Source organism: Tachysurus vachellii, chromosome 10, assembly GCF_030014155.1.
Source record: "Tachysurus vachellii isolate PV-2020 chromosome 10, HZAU_Pvac_v1, whole genome shotgun sequence".
In the NCBI taxonomy this organism is placed as follows: Eukaryota; Metazoa; Chordata; class Actinopteri; order Siluriformes; family Bagridae; genus Tachysurus; species Tachysurus vachellii.
This window is the reverse complement of record NC_083469.1, coordinates 21,259,212-21,284,600: the sequence shown is the minus strand read 5'-3', so window position 1 is coordinate 21,284,600 and position 25,389 is coordinate 21,259,212. Positions and strand designations below refer to the sequence as shown.

General features: G+C 38.4%; 1 protein-coding gene across 1 annotated transcript in view; it reads right to left on the bottom strand.

Annotated features, from left to right (window-relative positions):
• The window catches only part of LOC132852817 (ryanodine receptor 3), a 177,375-nt gene that overhangs the window by 115,421 nt on the left and 36,565 nt on the right, over positions 1-25,389 (bottom strand). The window contains exons 2-6 of the mRNA XM_060880264.1: positions 21,849-21,968; positions 9,032-9,133; positions 3,903-3,977; positions 2,100-2,178; positions 413-525 (exon numbers count right to left, since the gene is read on the bottom strand). Coding sequence (XP_060736247.1) covers positions 413-525; positions 2,100-2,178; positions 3,903-3,977; positions 9,032-9,133; positions 21,849-21,968 — 489 coding nt within the window. The remainder of the gene's footprint in view (positions 1-412; positions 526-2,099; positions 2,179-3,902; positions 3,978-9,031; positions 9,134-21,848; positions 21,969-25,389) is intronic.

The following is a 25,389-nucleotide window of genomic DNA, read 5'->3' as shown; positions in this document are numbered from 1 at the left end:
ACATTCTCTTAGACGCTTACAGCAGGATGTAAGTAGGACGACGGGAGAATTTTAAACATCGGCTCTGTCTTAATCGCGTTCTGGAAATCCGCGTCACTTGCAAACTGTAAATATAAACTGTTTTCTATGTTACTTAAATGGTTAAGAAAATAAATGGTTAAATTTGCCTTTATAGTAAACCAGTAAAGACCAAATTTTAATGAGATAGAAATACAAGGGTGTACTGCTAAGATTATTATAGAAGTAAATATTATAATGCAGCTTAGCTGTTAATGTGCCTCCTCACACTCTCCAGACCATGACATACGGCCAAAAATACCCAGTGCTTTGACAGACTACATTGCAGTGGAAATGGAGTAATGAAACAATTCCTATGTGACCTTGAGTTGAGGTATATATAAATATGACTCACTAGATAGCGCTCAGATGATACACTGACGAGAATGAGGTCATCACCAATACGAACTTTCTCCCCCTCTGATCTCTGCTTAGAAGCAGGATGAATAGTCCACCAACAAGCTTCACCTGTAGTGGGACACACACACACACACACGTTTGTCTTACTATCCATGTGAGGAACCTTCTTCTGACATAATTATCAATTTAGCTAAATAATGTAACAACTAAAATCTAACCCAAACCTTACTCCAAGTGTCAGCATTTGTCTCTTTTTAGTGTTGCACATTGTGAAACCTCTTTATCTAAAGGGGCTAAACATAGCAACCAAGTGCCAATCAGTAATACAGTAATAAACATGACTGACATCTCAGAATTAAACATAACGTCAGTCAAGGTGCTGGGATCAACAGTAAAAGTCAGTGGCCTAATCCATAACACAAGGTGTCCCAAAAGTCTCCATACAAAGGAAAAAGTAACACTTAGCAAAATGTTTTAGATTTTTCTTTTAGATAGCTTTTTGAGATTCCTTTGACCAAAGAAGAACAAATTGATGTACCAGGAAAAGATACAGAACAAAGGTCATTAAAAAGATAAGCAACTGAGTGGGGAAGATGATGCTGTGTGTTTACAAAGAAATGTCAATCATGCAGAGGCGTTTTTGTAAACAAAGTTACATTTAGCAAATTATACAGGTGAATTCGCTCTAGGAAAAGAGACTTTTTGGACACCCTTTAGTCATAATAATACTGTAGCTAGCAAGCTGTCACTTCTACCGTCTACCTATCTTTTTAGTGCTGTGACATGGCCAACACTACTAATCTACTAATTAGAAAATTAGGAAATGTTTTTTGGTGTTGTACTTTAAATCAAAGAGCAAAATAATAGATAAAACACACAGAGATTAGTTCAGTAACAAACAAACGTGCTTCTCCTATTATAAAAAGTGCTAGCTTTTTTCATTCATTCATTCATTCATTCATCTTCTTCCACTTATCCGAACTACCTCGGGTCACGGGGAGCCTGTGCCTATCTCAGGCGTCATTGGGCATCAAGGCAGGATACACCCTGGACGGAGTGCCAACCCATCGCAGGGCACACACACACTCTCATTCACTCACGCACTCACACACTAGGGACAATTTTCCAGAGATGCCAATCAACCTACCATTCATGCTAACCACTAAGCCACCGTGCCCCGTGCTAGCTTTTTGTAATTCTTTAATTATTTACTATTGTCATTAGCGTGTGTTATTGTTGTTAAATTATGTCAATTTCCTACACCTTACTGTAACCTTAACCAGCAATCTATTTTCCTCATGAGGTCGGCTAAATGACTCAATAAGGTCAAATGTTTTACACAGTCCTATAAATACGGAGCTTTATTGACCGCATAAACACCCCTGCCCCCATCCTATCCCTTATGAGGTGTTCAGAGCATCTGAAGAGCACAATCAACAGAGATCATTATAATCGGGTCAGAACAATGTCATAAATTGGCAAGGGGAAGCAAAGACATAACCAAGAGCAGGAATGACTGCTGCTTTTTTTTTTTTTTTTATTAATATATATTACTTTATTATTATATTATTTACTTTCAATTAGAATTTAATATAACCTTCTATACATCACAAAATGTGGCTTATATGAGCAAAGTGGAACAAAAGTGACAAATCTTGAATAAGCAAAAAATAAATTCTTGCCTGTCGAGTCCAACTGAAGACCAACATCAAAAGACAACTTATCTGTCAGGGACCTGGATGTCTTTAAACATGTCAGATACTGCAAAAAAGAAGAAGATAGAGCATTTGTAGGCTCAAACAGTGATGGGGAAATAAAATGAATAACAAATTATAATAATAAAGTGTCATTTATAAAGCACATTTAAATCATTGCATGTTGAACAAAATAACAGTTATTACTACTGTTACCCTTAATTAAGGGAGCGCTTAATTGTAGTTGTTTTTTTATTGTTATGTCATGCGGGTGGGAGTTTAATTGTTGTTGTGTGTTTTACTACCTCTTTTAATCTTAATGAGTTTTTTGCCCGGTTAAATAAAAGTTACTAAATAACGGACTAATAATTATAGATATTTACTAATCCGTTGCTATTCCTCAACGGAATTGACAATTATTAATATGTTTTGTGACAGATCAGTTGGTGTTAGTGGCTGAAATGTAGGTTTAAAATAAACTGTGTATTGTTGTGTGATATGTTGTTGTTTTTGTAGTCACTATTTTTGAGACTAAATGTCTAGCCTGTGCTGCTCAACGTGAATGTTATCGATTAAAATTACTCACTTTGGATGAGAATAACTGGGGATCTTTATATACTTTCCCCATTATCAATACTTGCTGCTAAGATAAAGGTCTCAGGTGTATAACACAGCTAGCTAGCTAACAGGATGAACGACAGGGAGGATTCGGTGCTGCTTAGTCAAGTCAAGTCAAGTCAAGTGAAGAAGATTTTATTGTCATTTCAACCATATATAGCTGACGCAGTGCATGGTGAAATGACACGGCGTTTCTCCAGGAAAATGGTGCTACACAGAACAAAACAGAGCTAAGGACTTAAAGTAAGTTGTCCTAGCTACTGTACATCAAGTACATCTGTGCAACGTAGTGCAAACACTGCGTGACAAAACACAGTGCAAAGACTGTTGAAGATGAAGATGTATGTAGTCAAATGTATTATTGCAGTTGATTGACAGCATAAATAAACATGAATCTTCTTAATGATCCACAAACATAATAACACTGAGTCAGGCAATTTGGTCCTCAATTATAAAGTGTCACAATCATGTTAAATTGAAGGATATCTATGTAACTGAAACAATACTGTACACAGTGTTTAAACACAAAACCACTTCCTTCAATCATACACAATAATATAAATTTAACCCAGAAGTTACTGAGGGATTTATTTCTATTTTATTTATTTTTCACTATTCAAGAGAAGAGTAAGACCTATCCGTATAAATGGATAATTAACTGGCTATAGTTGGTTATAGTATGTAGTATAAGTTAAAGAAATTTTAAGCATGTTTAAGCGGATGATTTATAGTCATCTAAAGGAGGCCCTCTGGGATTTGTTTTTATTTTTCCAAAATTATGTGATAATTATTTGATTTAATCATTCAAGATCAACAGGATATGAATTCCACATACTCATGATGTACTGTATACTGTCTGTCCTTTGTTCACAATGTTTTTATTGTTCCAGTTTTTCTTTTATTTTAGCCTTTGTAGGTACGTCAGTATGACATTTTACGGTTTTCAACTGATATTTAGACTATACTGTATAGTGTGCTGGCTGTCTTTGTGCACAATAAACTCTAGCTCCTTGACTATAACCTGACTCTTAGTTTCTTTATTCTTCAGTGTTCTTGCTTCTGGTGAAATGACAGTGTTTGTGAATAAAAAGAAAAATTTACAACAGTACACACAAATGAATCTTTCCAAATGCAGAAAGAGGGAATAGAAAAAAAGATGCTTTTCTCCCTCACCATTCCACTGAAAGAGTGCCGCAGGAGGATGGCGTGTCCATACAGTAGTGTTCTGTGTCCACCTCCATGTGCTGTCTGTACGGATTGAGAGGAGTGTTAGACATCACTGAGAATCACTTTAAACATTAAGACAGTGGTTCCAGTCCAGGAGACTTCACTGTTTTCCATGATTATCACATTGACCTCTTATAAGATAAACTGGGATGAGTTTCTCCAAAAGCATTGCACAATGATTAGCATTAAATTCTAGAGCAAGCAGCATCTTCAACATTGCTCAATACCAGTTAAGATGATCTTAATCTTACAATGATTTTTGGGAAACTGGGTTCCGATGACGGATTCTGATGTGGTAGAAAACAATGATGCATAGAACAGCCACAGCTTTATTGGGAAACAAAGCAATAAACACAGCAGGTTCCACATTCTCTCACATAAGAGACATAATCAATACCTCTTATGTGCAGTGAGCAAGCAACGCGTTCCTATGGACGCCGTCAAACAAAAAAGTGGGAAAAAATTTGGATGATGACAAATATTTAGTGCAAACAAAAGAAAATACCTTTGTTTGAACAGTGCATTTCACTTATAAAGCTTTACATTTGTACATATACCATATATTGTAGATACTTAATAATGCATGCAGACATGCCAGTGGCATTTCAGATGGGTTCTCTCAGTAAAGCTACTGTAAGATTACGGTTGATTACAGGAGATGTCTGTTCTCGTATCTACACGCCAAGGGATACTCACCTTTCTAATGAGCTTCTGACGAAGGCATTGAAATAACGGAGGCAAACGTTATATTAAGCTACTGCCTCAAATGCAAATGTTTAAATGATAAACTATTGACATGAATTCTAAAAATGGACCAAAAATGGAAGTGTTCACTGATTCTTCATTTAATCATCTCACTTCTGAAGCATGTTGCTTGGAGGTTGATCAGGGTTTTTCTTTCAATTGTTATTAGTGCATTCATGACTTTATAACTACCTGCTGATTCACAGTGTGATGAGGTGTGAGGCACAATTCCACAGACCAATCATCTCCCCTTAACCCCAGGGTGAGTATAGTATTATGTGCTGTGTATTTATACACCAAGCATTTTATTTGGAACACATGCCACCTATCATTAAAGCAATTATCTAATCAGCTAATCATGTGGCATGAGTGCAATGCATAATATCATGCAGATACAGTCCAGCAACTTCAGGTAATGGCCACATCAACCATTGAAAAGTAGGAAAAATTGTGATCTCTGATTTTGACTGTGGCATGATTGCTGTGCCAGTTGGGCTTGTCTGAGTATTTCTACAACTGCTGGTCTCCTGGGATTTCATGCACAACCGTCTTTAGATTTCATCCAGAATGCTCCAATGAAGCAAAAATATCCAGTGATGCAGCGGTTCAATAGACAGAAACGGCTTGTTGGTGAGTGGAAAATGGCCAGACCGGTTTGAGCTGACAGAAAGGCAGTAACTCAGATAACCACTATTTAAAATTGTAACCCAGAATGCACAACTTATTAAAGGCAGGGTCTCCGATGTTTGAAAGCCAATGTTGACATTTGAAATCACCAAAACAAACACGCCCCTAACCCAAATGGGTCCCACCCCTGTATTGATAGCTCCGCCCACACATACATACGTAACCCAGGCAACTAATGGAAATGAATGTCTTTATCATAGCTGAAGGGAAGAACAATACGATTGCAGATAAACAAACAAGCAAAAATGACACACAAGCATAATCATGCAAAGGACGGCATATATTAGTTCTGTGTAACAAAGCAAAACCAACGTTACTCACCTATCGAGAAGGAAAAAAGCGTCTCGGCGTCTTAAGTAAAGTTGAATTCCCCGAGTCAATAACTCCTGAGCTAAACGCTGTTACTACACAAAACACGGTTGTAGCTGCGTCTCTACATTACTACGATAGAAAAGAGGTGTTATTTGTGTAGTAACAGTGTTTAGCTCAGGAGTTATTGACTCGGGAAACTCCAATCTGTGAATATGCGGCCAACTTCCTGCTCCTTCAGTTCTCTCCAGCGCTGGAAAGCTGATCCTATATTAACACGTCCTACTTCTTACCTTATCGTAAGCCTTTCTTAGCTTTCTTTCTTTGTTTTTATCCTCCATTTCAATGTTAAAACTGCTTTCTGCTAATGTCACACATGCGCACCGAACACTCTCTCCACACATATTGACAAGCCCCGCCCCTTTCTGCTCATTGGCTACACGTTTGTTTTGAATTTTGTTTTTGTTTTTTTATTATTATTCGACCCGACTCAGTTTTCTGAAGCATTTCTCAAAAATCTGAGACCCTGCCTTTAAACTATAAGAAGGATGGGCTACAACAGCAGAATCCAAATAAGGTTCCACTTTAGTCAGCTAAGAACAGAAAGCTGAGGCTGCAGTGGGTAAATGCTCACCAAAACTGGACAGTTGAAGACAGTTGACAACTGGAGAAATGACTGGTCTGATAAATCATGATTTCTGGTGAGGCTTCCAGCATTATAATGCACCGTGTCACATAGCAATAGTCATCTCAAACTGGTTTCATGAACATGACAATGAGAACTTTTAATGGCCTTTGCAGTCACCATATTTAAATCCATTAGAACACTTTTGGGATGTGGTACATTTCCCAGCATGAAGTGGACCTCTGAAATCTGCAGAAATTATGTGATGCATGCATTTCCCCATGGACCACAATCTCAAAAGGAACGTTTCCACCATCTTTAGGAATCCATGTCACAAAGAATTCAGGCTGTTTTAAGAGCAAATTCATAGTATAGTGTTCAGTCTGTGTACATGTTTGTACGCACTCAGTAATCACTCCATCAGCAACACCGGCTAACTCGTTTAATTATCTAATCACTTATCAGCATCACAAAGCAAACATTCTCATGTAGGTACAGAAACAGATACTGAATCGAGGTACATTTATGAGTTAGATCTACAGTAACTAAAAATAACCACTCTTTACAAAAGCATCTCAGAACCCTCAACCTGTTGAACCTGAAGAAGAATGGCCTATAACAGCAGAACACCACATTGGATTGTAAGCCGAGAACAGCGTACAGTGGGCACAAGTGGAAAAGAACCACTGATAAAAGGTGACAGGGTGACATTTGGATCACCTCCCTCATCAACCAGGCATTTTCATCCTAAAAACTGCTAATCGCTATATGCCGTTTTTTTCTATAAATTATAGAGACCAGCAGTTTCTGAAATACTAAAACCAACCCATTTGCCACCAACATCCATGTCATGGATAAAATCACTGAGCTCACCCCTTTCCCCATTCTTGTGCATGACATGCCTGATCTGCATCTGCATGGCTTTATGTACTGCACTGCTGCCATATGATTAGCTGTTTGGATAACTGCACTAAGCAGGAGTCCAGCTGTTCCTTTTAAAGTGTCCAGTGTTCATGTCCTGTGTGTCTGTAATAGAAATCATGTTTAAACAGTGTAATGGTCCTTAGTACCCTAACATCTGGTAAAGCTTTGGAAAGAAAAAAAAAATAAATTAGATCAATGATAATTGGTCAAAACATATTCTGAAGCCCCAGCTGTCAGAGTTCCAGAGTGCCATCAGCATGACTTAAACGCAGCACATTTGACTGTGTCAGCTAATACAGAGTTCCTCTCTCTAGAGCGTGCTACAAAGACTGACACAAAGGCAGATAGAAGGAAATATCACTGCCCACGTGATGTGGCCGAAGGTCATCAGTTTCAAAAAAACAACACCAGGCACTGGGGTTTATATATATAACACGTTGTTCGAGAAATGACTCTCAAAAAATAGGTTTTCAGTATTTTTTTTTTTTGTCAAAGATGATATTTGTTGTTGCCAGATTTGAGCTGCTATAAAAACTGACAATATCTGCAGAAACGTGAAGCTCGATTTTATTCATGCGTATTGAACCGTTATGCAAAGATTAAATTGATTTCACACCACCAGGTGTTATTGTGTTGTTCCACCTCACTAAACAGGTTGTAGCTGACATAAGGATTAGAGATGTATGCAAAAATAAAGCTTTGGATTTTTTTTTTTAATCCTTTTTGTTATAAACTGTGTTGTTAAACATTACTATGTAAAGATTGGACTTGTTTTTGTCCTTGTTTTACAGAAGCTACATTATCACCAACGCATATTACCAATGCACAACTACAGAAAATAACAAACTAACAGAAAATAATGGATTATATAGATGTAATTAACACAATATAAGACAGTAAATATGTCCCACTGAGCTCCATAAAGTGGGTACAACAAAGGGGATCTTCTGGAAGAACTCATTGTCAGTATGTTTTTAGTATATAAAAATGTTATATAATAATAATAATAATAATAATAATAATAATAATAATAATAATAATAATAATAATAATAATAATAATGCTCCCTTTCTTATCTCTCCATTCCCTTTTGAGGTTATGTGTTACGCCTCTTTCAGCTATTTCGATATTAATGTTCTACAACTCAACAGCTTGGTGATATTCATGCATAATAAGTAAAAACAGTGTATAGCAGATCACAACACAGTTGAACAAAATCAATAGTAAAATATTAGTTAGCTCATATCTTGAAGGTAAAATCTATGCAGTTAATTGATAATGTCAGGCCAGGGCAAACTTTAGTCATGACAAATGAACATTAGCTAAAGGTCTAATAGGTTCTGTCACAGCTGTTGAGGATTTAAACACAATATATAATAGGTAAAAGATAAGGTAATAGAATTTTTTTTTTTTTTTTACATTTTTAGTGTGAATGAGTTCTTTGTTAATGTCTTGTTTTGGAAAATACTACATATTTGGTAGACTTGGATGAAGGAATATGTATTCCTACCTTATGTGTGTAATATACAGAATGTAATAAATGGCACAAGACAAGACTTAGAATGTTGAAGTAAAGTAAATACCAATACAATAGCTTTAATCAATAAATAAACTAAATAATTGTAATTGGTTACCAATAAAACAATTAATAATACATAGTAATTAGAATTACAAGAATGAAGTAGGAAAGACTTACAAAGGTTTAATGATACTATCATTATGAAAACTCTAAAAGACTTCTGGCGATAAATGTAGAAGTGTGAACGAATGGATGTTGTGTACTCACTTCATTATTCTCCCCGCTTTTAGCCAGCATCTCCTGCAGGGCCCGAACAGACAGTGACTGTTCCAGCACAAAGTTACAAATGCACAGATCTGGAGGGACATACTGAGAGACAGAAAGAAAGAAAGAAAGAAAGAGAGAGAGAGAGAGAGAGAGAGAGAGAGAGTAGTTAGTTACATTTAAGGCCAAAAAGAATTCTGCAGCCACTACAATAACTAACTATGGCATGAAATTATGGAAAGTGCTGTAATTGTCCACACACACACACACACACACACACACACACACACACACACACACACACACACACGCACACACATTTGGGTAACCCGTATGTGTGGGTCTGGGGTTAGAGAAAACTTAATTCTGCACATCGTTGCTTATATCTAACACATCCACTTCAACACTGTTCATTAGCTGATAAATTGGGGTGTGTTGGGAGCAGAGAAAGCATTTGAAACACTGGTGTATACATTTACAGAAGACACCCTTATCCAGAGCAACTTACATTTTTATACAACTGAGCAGTTGAGGGTTAAGGACCTTGCTCAGAGGCCCAGCAGTGGCAGCTTGGCAGACATAGGAATCAAACCCACAACCTTCCGATTGGTAGCCCAACACCTTAACCACTAGGCTACCACATCCTGGCTACATCTTTTTCTTCTTCTTTTGGTTTTCCCTTCAGGGGTCGCCACAACAACTCTCTCCACCTATCCCTATCTTCTGCATCCTTAACACTTGCACCCACTAGCTTCATATCCTCATTAATTACATCCATATACCTCCTCTTTGGCCTTCCTCTTTGCCTCCTGCCTGGCAGCTCCATGTCCAACACTCTCCTACCAATATACTCACTCTCCCTCCTCTGAACATGTCCAAACCATCTTAATCCAACATGGGCTGTCCCTCTGATGTACTCGTTCCTAAGTCTACATTAAAACACAATTGCAGGTTATAGCACTTTACTAATACTCTAATACTCTTGCTTACTAATACTCTTGCTCATCTCCAGGTTCTCTTGTTTTCTCCCCCAGTCCAAAGACATGTGTTGTAGGCTGATGAGTGAATGAGTGTGAGTGTGTATGATGCCCTTAGATAGGTTGGCACCCCCCCCACCTTGGGCCCTGAATCCCCTATAATAGTCTCCACGTTCTTTGTGACCCTGAGTGCTACAGTAAATAGATTTACGGATCGACCTGGGTCATTTCCTGGCTTGTGTTCTCACTACACTAGAGTCTAAGCTGTGACAGATCACATTTTATTAAAAATCACATTTTATTTAGTGATTTGTCTTTTTGGCAAAGCAGCTGAAAAAAGCTATATTAAGAAATTCTCGCTCACTCATTTTCTACCGCTTATCCGAACTACCTCGGGTCACGGGGAGCCTGTGCCTATCTCAGGTGTCATCGGGCATCAAGGCAGGATACACCCTGGAGTGCCAACCCATCGCAGGGCACACACACACACTCTCATTCACTCACGCAATCACACACTACGGACAATTTTCCAGAGATGCCAATCAACCTACCATGCATGTCTTTGGACCGGGGGAAGAAACCGGAGTACCCGGAGGAAACCCCCAAGGCAAGGGGAGAATTGCAAACTTCACACACACAAGGTGGAGGCGGGAATCGAACCTCCAACCCTTGAGGTGTGAGGCGAACGTGCTAACCACTAAGCCACCGTGCCTCCATATTAAGAAATTATCATACAAATATCTTCAATCTAATTGCAACATGGCACTAAAAACTCTTGTACAGTTGTACACCAACATTACGTCAATAAATAAATAATTTCATTGCATAAAACTTTGTTGCCAAGGATTTTCCAGAGCTTTTTAACCGGGTTTAGATCACGACTCCAATCTGGACTGGACATTTCATTATTTCAATGATTGTAGCTTCAAGGAAGTGCTTAAATTTGGTAATTGCTTGAACTGCTTGGGCTTGATTGGAGTTGTTGGCACAACTCCTGCTGCAGTAAGCATCCCTAAAACTAATTAAATAACTTCTGAGTTCTGAGTTCAAACCCCGAATGAAAATCTCTAGAAAATCCTTGGCAACAAATTTATTGCTAAAAAAAACTATATTTAGCAAATTGTGGAAGAGGCTAGAAGATGAGTGGAAGAAGATCACATCACAGCAGTGTGAGAAACTAATGATGCTTTGTTGCCACAGATGTGCTGAAGTCATTCAAAGCGCGAGCCTCCACACTTCCTACTCGTTTTTGAATCACATTGTGAGACTCTTTTGGAGCACGGCTCCATGGAGATTTGCTTATTCAGCCACAAGGGTATTAAGTGTAGCAAAGCACTGATGTGGGGTGAGGAGGCCTGGGGTGCATTTAGCCTTCCAATTTTTCCAAAAAGTGTTTCAGAGGGCTTGAGGTTGAGGTTTTGTATAAAACCACTCAATTTCTTCCGCTCCAACCTTCGCAAACCATGTCAATCTATGTCAAACCATGTCAGGTGCATTGTCACATGGGAACAGGTTTGGGCTCAGCAATGATCCTCAATGCCTCCAGACACACCAGAGAAAGGTTAGAAATGCTAACAATGTGCTATGTGCTTAACGGAGAAATTTATGACAAATTGCACTTGCAGTTATAATTATTGATATCATTTATACATACTTGATGAACACATCTTTGGGCCTTTTTACACCTGGTCACTTCATGTGTTTTCACTGATCCGATAGCTATCTGATTTGTTAAAACTGTTCCATTTACATTAGGCCACATAAATGCGTCTCGGCGAATCGGATATCAATCCGATCTTTCTACTCCCGCCCAAAATGCAAATATATTTTACCTCATTTCCGGGGTAATTGAAATGGAACACATGCGGTTGCTACAAAAAACAGCATTTACTGTTTGCTGCATTAGCAGTGCATTTTAAGACCAAACGAGACGCCTGGGTGAAAGATCGGAGCCAGCACTGATGGGAAAACATGCGCGATGCACGACTCGTGTTTCACCTGCGAGTGACGTACTTCCGTTTGGGAGGAGTATAGCGCTGATGTATGTGGCTTGAACAACCACATGCATTTATACCTGTCCAGTTTCATCTGAAATGCGTCCCAGACCACCTCCTGAAGTGGTTTGAGCGATCGGATTTATATCTGTCTCGAAACCGTTTCGGAGGGCATTTAGACCTGGTCTTTTTACGATCGGATAGCTATCGGATCACAGAAAACGCATGAAGTGACCAGGTGTAAAAACCCCCTTACCTGCTGTACCTGAATTCACCAGATACAAACCTTCTCTCTTATCTGGCTCTTTTGAAAACTATTTAATATGGAATAGGTAACGTTGCTGTTCTTGATATGCTGAAGTAGGATGTTCTAGACAAGCTTTCCTTTTCTTTTTATGACTGACTAGAATTTTTCAGCCATGAAGTAGATTCTGGCCCAACCTATGAACTCACACACAGCTACTTTTCAAAACGTCTATCTGCCAGTGCCAGGCCGTGATATCATGCATAAAAGCTCAAATGGATGATGTGTGGGACATAAAAAAGAGAGCAAAAACCTCCTCCAACACTTAGCCGTGTGGATAAAAAGGTGCTTAAATCAGAGATGGGTGCGTGTCTGATATGTCTACGTTTATTTTTAAATTTTTTTTGCATCTGTCTCAACCTCCATCTTCTGGCTCCTTCTCTATACAAAATGACTGAGAGGCAGCATTCATAGTATAAGGCTACATTTAAGAAACATCACTTTATATGAAGACGTCATAGTAACAGGCGTAATGCAAGTTAATGTTGTTTATGGTATCATTTTAGGTTGTCCGTATAACGTATTAATTCACGTATTTAATTCATAAAATGTTTCATCATGCATGTGATTACGTTCAAAGTAACACAACCTGCCTCTAATTATGTTTATGGATTATGACGTGAACAAAATATGCTGCATCGGCAAAACATTTATAGACACATGCCAAGCGTGTTGTGAAAACTGTTCACAAGAGCAAACCTTATAGATTTTTTAAATAGGAATCTCAAGGAAGGAGCAGCATGTTCCTATTTTGGGTTTAATTGGGACCTCTTTTTAATGGTAAATTATTTCTCTACGTTTTAATTAACCCCTTAATGTCTGAATTTATTTAATTAGTTCTTAGATCTTCAAGTCATTATGACTTATTCGATAACTAATGTTAAACAAATTCATTACAATTAAGTTATTTAACCTATAAATTTACAAGAGCCAGCAATATCTGGACCTGATGACACCAGGATTAGGCCTTGGATTAGGATTAGGGAGGGCTGGTGTTCATTTATTCATCTTCATCGCGCACTTTATCCTGATCACAATAGAGGGTGACAATAGATTTGGAGCCTATCCCAGGAATACTGAGTATGAGTGTGAGATAGATCTCAGCTCACACCTGAACACACACATTCTCATAGATTCACACTTAAATGCACAGAATCCTGCGTAATCTGATATCAGACCTACTCTAATTTTTAGATGTCAGGTATTTTCCCCTCGCTACTGCGCACACGTCTGTGATGTTCAGTGTTTTGTTCTCTGACACTGCTAAGACTTTTTGTTCTGTTGTTACATCCTGGTTTTCCCCATGATATGAGGCAAGCACATTTCAGTTAATGATTGGGTGTCTATTGCTAAGCATCTAGTCCTAACATTCTAACACCACATCAATACTGTACACCTCTACAAAAGCAGTGCTAATCCAAAAAAATGGTTGCAACCCTACTCCTAATTTGACGTTCCTAACGTGAACCATTCCTCGATCCATGTTTAAATGGTGATAATCCGGCATTATGCACCGTGAAAATCCTTATTAAAATTTAAAATATCAGTTGTAAAAAATGTAATCTTAAATATCCTAGCGGGGGGCACGGTGGCTTAGTGGTTAGCACGTTCGCCTCACACCTCCAGGGTTGGGGGTTCGATTCCCGCCTCCACCTTGCGTGTGTGAAGTTTGCATGTTCTCCCCGTGCCTCGGGGGTTTCCTCCGGGTACTCCGGTTTCCTCTCCCGGTCCAAAGACATGCATGGTAGGTTGATTGGCATCTCTGGAAAATTGTCCGTAGTGTGTGATTGCGTGAGTGAATGAGAGTGTGTGTGTGCCCTACGATGGGTTGGCACTCCGTCCAGGGTGTATCCTGCCTTGATGCCCGATGACGCCTGAGATAGGCACAGGCTCCCCGTGACCCGTGGTAGTTCGGATAAGCGGTAGAAAATGAGTAAACAAAGATTGGGATTTTTTATATATTGCAGGGTTTCAATAAATAATGCTGGTTAGTCCAAATCTATTTAATTTATGCTCTGGAAAATGTTCTATAATTAAAAAGGTCAAATGATCACTAAATGACACAGCAGGTGAGTCCAGAACAAAGAAGAGTCTGATAGAAGATTTGGCATGAGATGTAAAGAGGCCAACACAGCAGGCTGACAGTTTGAGGTAAGACATGAGCCATGAACCTGCGGTAAGATAAATGGAGCACAAATAACAGTGTCCTCTTTCTTCACTAGTACACACTTTGAATACACTGGAGCATGCCACTATCAAATCTTGTTTCAAAACTTTTTATCCTATTTAACTACTTATAAATTGTTCACTTACTCAAAACGTACTGTGTTACCTTGTAACTGTGTTTAACTGTAACATGCAGGAAGAAAGCAGGATATAAGTGAGATAAGAAGCAAGATAAAAATGGTAATCAGAAAAGACAAAAACAACAGACAAGGGCCTAAAGATGATAGAATACCAGAAACAGACTATACAAGACAAAATACACAAAGTACTCAATATAGAGTTCACCGGCGTGCGTACTGTATTATGAAGTACATTGTGCCACAATTGTAAACACATACAAACCTACGTAGTTACATGAGGTGTTGAAATGTGTTGTGCAAACAGCATTGTAGTGTGTAAAAACAGTAACTGAGTGAGTGATTGATTTGTACAGTTCAGTGCAGTTTACACAGGTATAGTTAAGTTCTGTTTGTTGAGAACCCTGATGGTTTGAGAGAAGAAACTATTGCACAGTCTGGTTGTGACAGCCCCGTGGTAGTTGAGGCCAAGAACAAGCAGGACAGATGATTCCGGAAACACTTCAACTAGCACTTCTTTCCTTATCTTTTGCATTTAAAAAAAAAATAAATGAATAAAAAATAAAACACCTTTGACACTTTTTCATTGTAACTTTGAACAAATGTTTTAAACTTCATGGTATCTTAAGTATGTAACTTAGTGAGCCAGCATTAATGTATTCAATGTTAGAGATTTAAGCACTTATGTACGTCGCTCTGGATAAGGGCGTCTGCCAAATGCTGTAAATGTAAATGTAAATGATGAAAAATGAGAAGGTTTATTCCTTTCAACATACAAAATTACACAGGGTCATGTATAACAAAAGACACATCCAACAAAGCCCCATACAAGAATCAAAAACTCAAGATAATGTAACCAGGCCCAGAATAGATAAATAAATATGTCTCACATGCACCGGGTATCACCGACATCCAGGAAGTGACTGTGAATTCTCTGTGTGCATGCTTTGCCTCTCTGATGGCTCGGGACAGTTTGGCCCTTGCTGTTCTTAAGGCTGACTTGTCCAGTTCTCTAAAAGTGGAGACTCTAGACTTCACATGCACCTTTGCAGTCATCACAGTTTCTGGTTGGAGCATGTGGTGATTGTCTTGGAGACAGTCAAGTCATCAATGCACTCGCCAATGTAACAACATGGCTCCTTTTATTTAAAACGAATCTTTTTTAAATAAGCAAAAATATTGGAACAACAGACTGCCAGGTGTCTGTTGTTGTTAGGATGATTGTTTCAACAGTTAATAGCTCTGAACGTCTACTCTTGATTTGAGCCATGGGTTTCACCTGTGAAGACTGCATTTCTTGATAATAAGGATAAACTAAAGCAGAAATTCATATGTGCCAATTTACAGAAGAATGCATCCAGATTAATCAGAAGAAACTTCATCATGACATCAAAATGACATCAGAACGAGTCATTAAAAACAAAAATAAAACAAATTAAAGTAAATTATGCTTATATTTGATCACATATCCCTTTCTCAGTTATGATTTCATTGGTTTTCCTATATAGAAAATCATTTCATGTTTATCTTCGGTGTATAGCAAAAAAAACAAACAAAAAAAAAAACTTGGCCTTGATGTCCTAACATCTGGAGAAGCGTATATGTGGTGCCTACACACTTCATAATGAGCCATTTGGAATTTAAAATAGGGATGGTATACTTTCATTTAGTCTGAATAAGAGTAACTGCAGCATTATATTACTCACAAATGTGTCTTGTCAAACTGAATAAGATGATAGAGCATTCATGGAAATTTTAATCAGATCAACACTACTTACAGTATGTATGACTGAATTTAGAGATATATATCGGTGTTACTAATCGTTGAAGAATCGGCTTTTCTAATCCACTGACCTTATAGTTATCAATTGACATACAGAAGAGGTAACTGTATAACATCAATTTGACAGATCCACTAGTGTCATGCATTGTGAAGCTGTATGTTATTTGTCATTATTAGGAAACTACACACGGATGGTAGCAAAGTTACCAAAGGAGAGCGAGCATACAGTATGACTGGAAAGCTCGTAACCTCTTAGACATGGACTAAGACTGTAGAAGCATTATTGGTTTGATTTCTTTAAAATATTGAAATAAAGATGTGCCATTGTGATATACCGGTTTAAGAGTTATTTGTTTATTAAATCATGCTTAAACACGCCTTAAAGCATGCTTATGAAATTATATAACAAGTTCACTGCTAACTCTCACACTCAGTATCAAACGTTCCAGTCTATTGTAATTATTGCACTTATTTCACTACAGCAAACATGTTTAAAATGAAAGTTTTATTATTAATATACTATTCACCCTAATTTTATCTGTATCTAAAATACAAACATCAGACAATCTAAGGGATACAGTAATGCCAGGTTACGGTCATGGCTACAGGCAACAATCACCAAGCCTCAGTGGATGACATACTCTGTTATGGAGTGCCTGAAACCATCTGAAGTGCTTAATAATTAAAATAATTAATAATTAAAATATTGTTTAACCCTATACAAAAGACTTTATTTATTGGGCTTAAAGGTAGGGTCTCCGATTTTTGAGAAATGCTTCAGAAAACTGAGTCGGACCGAATAATAAACAAAAATCAAAACAATAATCAAAACAAACGTGTAGCCAATGAGCAGAAAAAAGGGGCGGGGCTTGTCAATATGCGGTGGAGAGAGTGTAAACGCTGTTACTACACAAATAACACCTCTTTTCTATCGTAGTAATGTAGAGAGGCAGCTACAACCACGTTTTGTGTAGTAACAGCGTTTAGCTCAGGAGTTATTGACTCGGGAAATTCAACTTTACTTAAGACGCCGAGGCGCTTTTTTCCTTCTCGATAGGTGAGTAACGTTGGTTTTGCTTTGTTACACAGAACTAATATATGCCGTCCTTTGCATGATTATGCTTGTGTGTCATTTTTGCTTGTTTGTTTATCTGCAATCGTATTGTTCTTCCCTTCAGCTATGAGAAAGACACATTTCTTTCCATTAGTTGCCTGGGTTACGTATGTATGTGTGGGCGGAGCTATCAATACAGGGGTGGGACCCATTTGGGTTAGGGGTGTGTTTGTTTTGGTGATGTCAACATTGGCTTTCAAACATCGGAGACCCTACCTTTAACACTCTACAGTTGACAAATGTTCACACTTTGGGAACCAAACGTTCAGCCCCAAGGAACTAAATTTGAATTATTCATTTAAAATACAGTGTCTATTTGTGCTATTAAAGTTCCAGGAAGATTTAAAAATTCAGATGCGTAAAAGTTTACAATTCAAACCCTTCAAACCCCCAATATTTTAACTTTATTTAACATGTCAGCCATCACTATTAGCCAGCACTACTCCCCCTGTAGTCATATTCAATATACTGTATGCTCTCACTGTTGCTGAGAGAAAAGAACCTCAGAAACATATCCTGTTGCTAGTATACTAGGTCAGAGTCTAAGAATACCATCAAGCTCCACCCTGTTATAGACACGACATGTCAAATGGATTTTTTTGATATTAGTAATCCTATAAAAAAAATCTACTACTTTGAACTACTTTGGTAGTCACAGCCTCAGACGTCATGCCCACTAACCATGGCTGAACGTCTGATGCAGACGGCACACAAAAATAGTATTAGTTAGAACTCATGATCTGGGTGGTTGAATTCTAGAGGATTTCTGGCAAACATGGGTCGCGGTTCATTTAGTGGCCCTCCTGGAAACAAAGCCATCATGACACTCTATTTCTCTCATGGAAGAAGGAAGCAGTCATGTTTACAACTGTGACTTTGAGGATAAGACTTTATGAGAATCAGCTTAACGCTGGATTTTCCAAATTCTTCTGCCATCAGTTTGAAACTCTGAATACACAGGACTCGATGTTTCTTAGCTGCAGTGCTGTTACAGTTAAATGGTGATAAATCTCTAGTATAAGTCAAAATATTTGAATGCATAAAATCTCATTCAGGGTCTGGAGAATGAAAAGGGGAAGAAATTTGAATATAGTAATAACATTTAGGAGGAGGAACAACAAATAATTAAAGAGGCTACAGGGATGATCAAATTACTGATCGTGTTCATCCTTTCGACCACTTTTTTAAGGTCTTTTTAGGTTTTATCTTACGTTCATAATTTTAGCAAAGTCACTTTTGTAATATACTGTATTATTAATATAATAATAATAATATAGTAATGTAGCTTCATGGAATTGTAGGAAATTGAAGGAAAGGAAAGGAAAGGAAAGGAAAGGAAAGGAAAGGAAAGGAAAAACATGATGTCAGCAGAAAGCAAATACAATGTAAAAATTCTGAAGATGTTGGTGTTTAAACTGAGCTTGGAAGAGCTCAGACACTGGTTGGAGGGAGCCCATATATCATATATACATTTTCTCTGCTCCCAAGAGCCAAGTACAGAAGAATATATTCACTCATCATTGGAAGATTGGCCTTCTTCCACTTTAATTTCTTTTTTCTTTTTGCCATGGGTCTAAGAATGTCAAGGCAGATACATTATTCCATATAGCGGCTGTATACTCATCCTATAGGATATTGATAGGGATATTTACAGAGCATCATAACCCCATTCCCCAAGACAATTGCCCTGGTAAAAAATTTGCAATCCGATATTGTGCCATTACCATTAGTGGTCTTCACTATTTTTTTCATGCGAGCCACACTGATAGGACGAAGTCAATAGGAGAGCCACTTTCACCACAAAGTATGCCAAGTCACATTGCTTTGTCGCTGTTCATTTTGTGCGCGGGATTGTTTGATAAGAAATCGATCCATTTTTTAGTCCGTGTGTACAGTAAACACAAGTTGTTAACAAGCATGAAACACAAACTAGCTTCTGGCAGGCCGCCAAAAACTGGCTATTGCGCAGAACGCAGTGAGTCAGTGACGAGTCAGATAATATATAATAAATATATATTATTATTTGTAATAGAGCACATTCGTTTTTCTATGCTTCCCTGATTGTTTTTAATGTTATTTAAATGAAAATAAATTTTAACCACATGATCATATCATCGTATTATTTACTGCCTGTCACAAACACGGGATAAAACGGACCCAGATGCAGGATAGACAAATAAACGGGGTTTAATAACAGAAGTACACAAAACATGACACGGACTAAAGACAGGACCAGACAACAGTTGATTCCACGCTGCACAAGGCAACGCGGCACAGTTAAATAGACAATGATGATAACAATAGGAATCAGGTGTGTAGAAACGGGGGAAGCAGACAAAGACGGGGCAGACACGTGATGAGGAACATAAACAAAAGGCACGTGGCCATAATCCGGGCTGAGTCCTGATAGAGCCATGCGAGCCGCATATTAAAGCTTGGCGAGCCGCAGGAGGCTCGCGAGCCGCGCAATGAGTAACACTGCATTAACGCATAACATACATTGTACCATTATGCAAGAAGTTACTGTTTGAGAAAATCCTACTTGTCGTGTATTGGAAATGTTTAATGAGGTTTAACCCTGGTTAGCACCCATAGGCAAATAGTCAAAGGTCTATCCAGTAGCTTTGGAGGTTTTTATTAACTCACTTGCTACCACTGCAAAGTCAAATGAGCTCATTTCCCTCCATGAGCTGATGAGTACATCGAAAACTCATTATAGTATTCTGGAGGCCTTACGTCTTTGTGTACTTTCTTTTTAGGTTATTAGCTTCTATTGTCTCAGTGGAATCCTGCACAAGGTCTAATGCTGGCTGTGCAAATGATTCAGAAATGACAAACACATGTGGAAAATGGACCACTTCCCTGTCTAGTAAGCAGGTGATATAGATGTATTCTACAGTCCTTAGGATATAATAATTAACAGATTGACCTAGCATCAGCTGGATGAATGAATTTGTCAGACTGAAGGAGATGCATTAGCTATTTGGTAGATTTACAAGGCCCAGAGAATTTCCTTCATTAGACATCATGGATTTCAGACTTACTGAGGTGTTCCACTAGAACCGTGTGGACAATATTCTGTCAATCTGTAAAGTTTTTAAACTGTTAAGTTGTTTACAGTACATTATAATGTCTTTTTTACTGAATTATTCTGGCAACCACACCTGCTAGATTTTTTGTAAAAACAACAGATTTTTTTTTTTTTTTTTATGACGTATTAGAATTTTCTAAAACAGAAATGCAGAGGTAAATTAAATGAGTCATTTATATCAGTGAACAGGATAAAACAGTTACTTAAGATAAATGAAAGAATTAATGACTAAAACCCATTGTCAAGGAATGATGAGAGTTGAGATGGATGCAGGTGCATTAAAAGATATTTCATATAAAGTGAAAGTGACGTGACATACGGCTAAGTACGGTCACCCATACTTAGAATTTGTTCTCTGCGTTTAACCCATCCAAAGTGCACACACACAGCAGTGAACACACACACACCGTAGACACACCCGGAGCAGTGGGCAGCCGGAGTTGGGGGGTTCGGTGCCTTGCTCAAGGGCACCTCAGTCGTGGTATTGTCGGCCCGAGACTCGAACCCCCAACCTTAGGGTTAGGAGTCAGACTCTCTAACCATTAGGCCACGACTTCCCAAAAGAGGAGGCAGGTGAATCCAAATGAATCAAAATCTGAATCAAAAGATCAAATCATGAATCAAAACTGAAAATCAGGAAACAAATGGTTTCTATTCTGGTGAGCTATAAACCATGATGGCAAGGGTAATCAAAAGCATATAAACAAGGTACCAGAATAAGCTTGAGAACTGAAATTGCACAAAAAGTATCATAAGTTTTGGTATTGACAGGCAGGAACACAATGAACGAAACTTTGCACTTAACAAAGACCCACAGGGGTTTAAATATGTACGTCGCTCTGGATAAGGGCGTCTGCCAAATGCTGTAAATGTAAATGTAAATGTAAATGTAAATATACAAACTAATTAAAGGGTAAAATACCAAAGACAGGACATGAATCACACACAGAAGAGTGCACCGTATCTCTGCGGGCTGCACTGATTCTTTGCTCGCAGCGCTCAGCATGAGGGGGAGATTCCTGACATCCAGATTGTACCAGATGCAGTAAGTGTGTCTCACTTCACAGACATCATCGCTACATTGCCACACAATGTTCATAACCAACCTCCTTCTCCTTTCAGCATGACAGCAAAAAACGCCGCCCTATATATTATGTTTGCAATACCAACCTTCCTGTTGTGATAGTCTTGTTACTGTTGTGCACTTCCTCAGACAATATACAGTATATGCCAAATTAGCTTCTCCTTGTTTACCTTGGCCTCTGAGGTGAGTTCCAAGTAGCAAAGCCGATTGCCAAGTCCCTCAGCAGACAGACAGAACTTGCGATTCTCCTTCTGAATGCAGGCCACACACTGCAACACCACCTCATCATCCTGTTGAGAATAACATACACAAATTTGTGGTTAAAAACATTAATAAACTTAGGCACCTATAATCGCTTCACGTAAAGTGACAAGAATAAAATGTTGTTTAAGGGGTTGTTTATGGGTTTATAGGTATAGGTCTATATATATAGCATATACTGTGCATGGCTTCATGCTCGCTAAAATTTTTCCCCAAATATTTCTGGAAATAGGAGAACATTTCTGAAACAGCATTTCTATATAGAAAAGTCACAGGGAGATTAGACATTCTAATAAAACACCTTTATACTTTGGCTTTGAAACTTAGGGAACCTGGAGCACTGGAGATATTTGTTCTGATATGGCTCACAATATTTATATGAAGTTTTTGTTGGAGCTGAAAACAATATTGTTGGAGTTATAAATAAAATAGTATTGAGAAAAGTAAAGATGTTCATTTTATACAGTATGTGAAGGTGATATCTGGTACCGTTTTAATTAATCACTATACTGTACACTGATTAAGCATTTGGCAGACAGCCTTATCCAAAAACATATATATATATTTGTATTTCATTTATACTCTATAACTGTGTAGTTGATGGTTAAGGGCCTTGCTCAGGGTCTCAGCAGACAATCAGTGCTTACAACCTTCCAATAACTAGGCCAATGCCGTTACCAACTCCCCAATTTTTTGTTGCTCCTGCAGGATATATGTGTTGTAGTAGTTGAAGTAGACCCAATATTTTTTATCACACCTAAAAAGATTAAGACTATAAGGCTCGTTAATCCGTGTCCATGCTGCTATATGCCAACCTCAAACAATATGCTAGATGTCCTATGTGGTGACCACATTTATTTATTGGAAAAAAGAAGTAAGAAATACTGCCCTGTCTGTGTGAGGCAAGCAGAATGTGCTGATATGGCTGCACAGAAGAGGAGAGTGGTGCACTACAATAACCAAATGCACACTTTTAATCAGGAGCTGCTCTGAAGAAACCAGAGTGCAGCAGGTAGGAAAGGTGTATTTTACAGACATGACAGTAACCACCTCAACAGTTAGTTTTAGACTTTAAAAGTGAGACATAAAAAGGAGCAGAACTGTGACCAACTATAAACTTCTTCTTCTTCTTTCGGCTTTTCCCTTCAGGGGTCGCCACAGCGAATCATCTCTCTCCACCTATCCCTATCTTCTGCATCCTTAACACTTGCACCCACTAGCTTCAAATCCTCATTAATTACATCCATATACCTCCTCTTTGGCCTTCCTCTTTGCCTCCTGCCTGGCAGCTCCATGTCCAACATTCTCCTACCAATATACTCACTCTCACTCCTCTGAACATGTCCAAACCATCTTAATCTTCCTCCCTAACTTTGTCCCCCAAACGTCCAATATGGGCTGTCCCTCTGATGTACTCGTTCCTAATCCTGTCCAATCTTGTCACTCCCAAAGAGAACCTCAACATCTTCAGTTCGGCTACTTCTTGCTCCGACTCCTGTCTCTTCTTCAGTGACACTGTCTCTAAACCATACAGCATGGCCGGTCTCACCACTGTCCTGTACACCTTCCCCTTGATTCTTGCTGATATTTTCCTATCACACAGAACTCCTGACACCTTTCTCCACCCACTTCAACCTGCCTGCACTCGCTTCTTTACTTCTTTCCCACTCTCTCCATTACTCTGGACTGTTGTGACCAACTATAAACTAAAATGATAAAATCACTTCTATTCCTGCATAATTCGTTCTGAGATGCTAGCTCGCTTTAAAAGCTAAACGTTCTTAGCACTGTAACAGCCAAAACAGCACTTAGCTGTGGTCCCTAACTAATGTCTCTCCATTCAATATTGACCTGATTTTGACAGACCCATAAATAAATAAACAGTGGAGAACAGGATGAGCCATTTCTAACTGTTCATTACTGTGTCGGGTCAAATAGATTTTTCTATACACTAATCAATGCTTTAGAATTATTATGACTTTTGCCTATTAACAATATCTATTTAGATACAGTTGATGATTTAAAGGTTCATCATGAAGTCTAAAGTATGTAATTTAGTGAGTCCAGAAGAAATATTCTAGTAGTATTATAGTAAATATTACTATATAGTATTAATACTATTTATATATTAGTCATCCTTAATTTCATAATTTAATTTTTAAATCCTTTTAAATAATTTTGCTTCATTCTATTAAGAAACAGGGGGCACGGTGGCTTAGTGGTTAGCACGTTCGCCTCACACCTCCAGGGTTGGGGGTTCGATTCCTGCCTCCACCTTGTGTGTGTGGAGTTTGCATGTTCTCCCCGTGCCTCGGGGGTTTCCTCCGGGTACTCCGGTTTCCTCCCCCGGTCCAAAGACATGCATGGTAGGTTGATTGGCATCTCTGGAAAATTGTCCGTAGTGTGTGATTGCGTGAGTGAATGACAGTGTGTGTGTGTGCCCTGCGATGGGTTGGCACTCCGTCCAGGGTGTATCCTGCCTTGATGCCCGATGACGCCTGAGATAGGCACAGGCTCCCCGTGACCCGAGGTAGTTCGGATAAGCGGTAGAAAATGAATGAATGAATATTAAGAAACATACAAGACTGAAAATCTCACTAGAAAATCTAAATTATTACTGATATGAGAGGAAAGATATAAAATGTGTATATTTAATATATTTATTCTAAAATGTAAAAATCAGGCCATTGCAAAATGCAGTTCTACTTCAGCTTCTATTTCCTTTACCAGTTGCTGGATTTCCTTACAGTTCATTTTGTCTTAGTAACAAAATCTACACCACGGAGTTGAGGAAGTAGATTAAAAGATACTAAAATAGCATTCTTATTTTGTTTCTTATGTAATTTACTCTTTAATTTGTGATGCTGTGACTGAATTAAGATTGTGCTCAATTCTGGTCAGGTCTGAGAATTCAGTTAATGGAGAATTCATACTAACTCAATGCAGGTTAAAAGGCACCATCTACTGTATATGCATTATGGACACTTCATGAGCAAACTTACAAGAGTTCTCACTTTGGATATTTATCAAGCAGCATCACAGAGTTCACCAGATTCTACAGACTGAATATTGCTTCACTGCACCTCAAGCTGTGGTGATTTTGAGCTATTTTTTCATCATCGTTCGAAAAACTATAGCAGAATTTTAAGCAATGCTCATCCTCAATAAAGAACAGTATCATCACTATGAGTGATTTCTGAGGTCGTATATGGTCTGGCAGAGTGCACTATCAGGGTATGTCACAAACCCTCATCATGACTGTGATATGTGGACTCCACTAGTTCCAAAGGAACTAAGTGATGCACCACTTGGGTCACTTGGGTCACTTGGGTCTATAATGTTTACATAGTGACATAGCAGGGAACTTTAGTGTTAACAACAATAGCATGGTAAAAACTTTTATATGAAAAGAATGTACGATATATAAAGAATGTACAAGTAGCACATTTG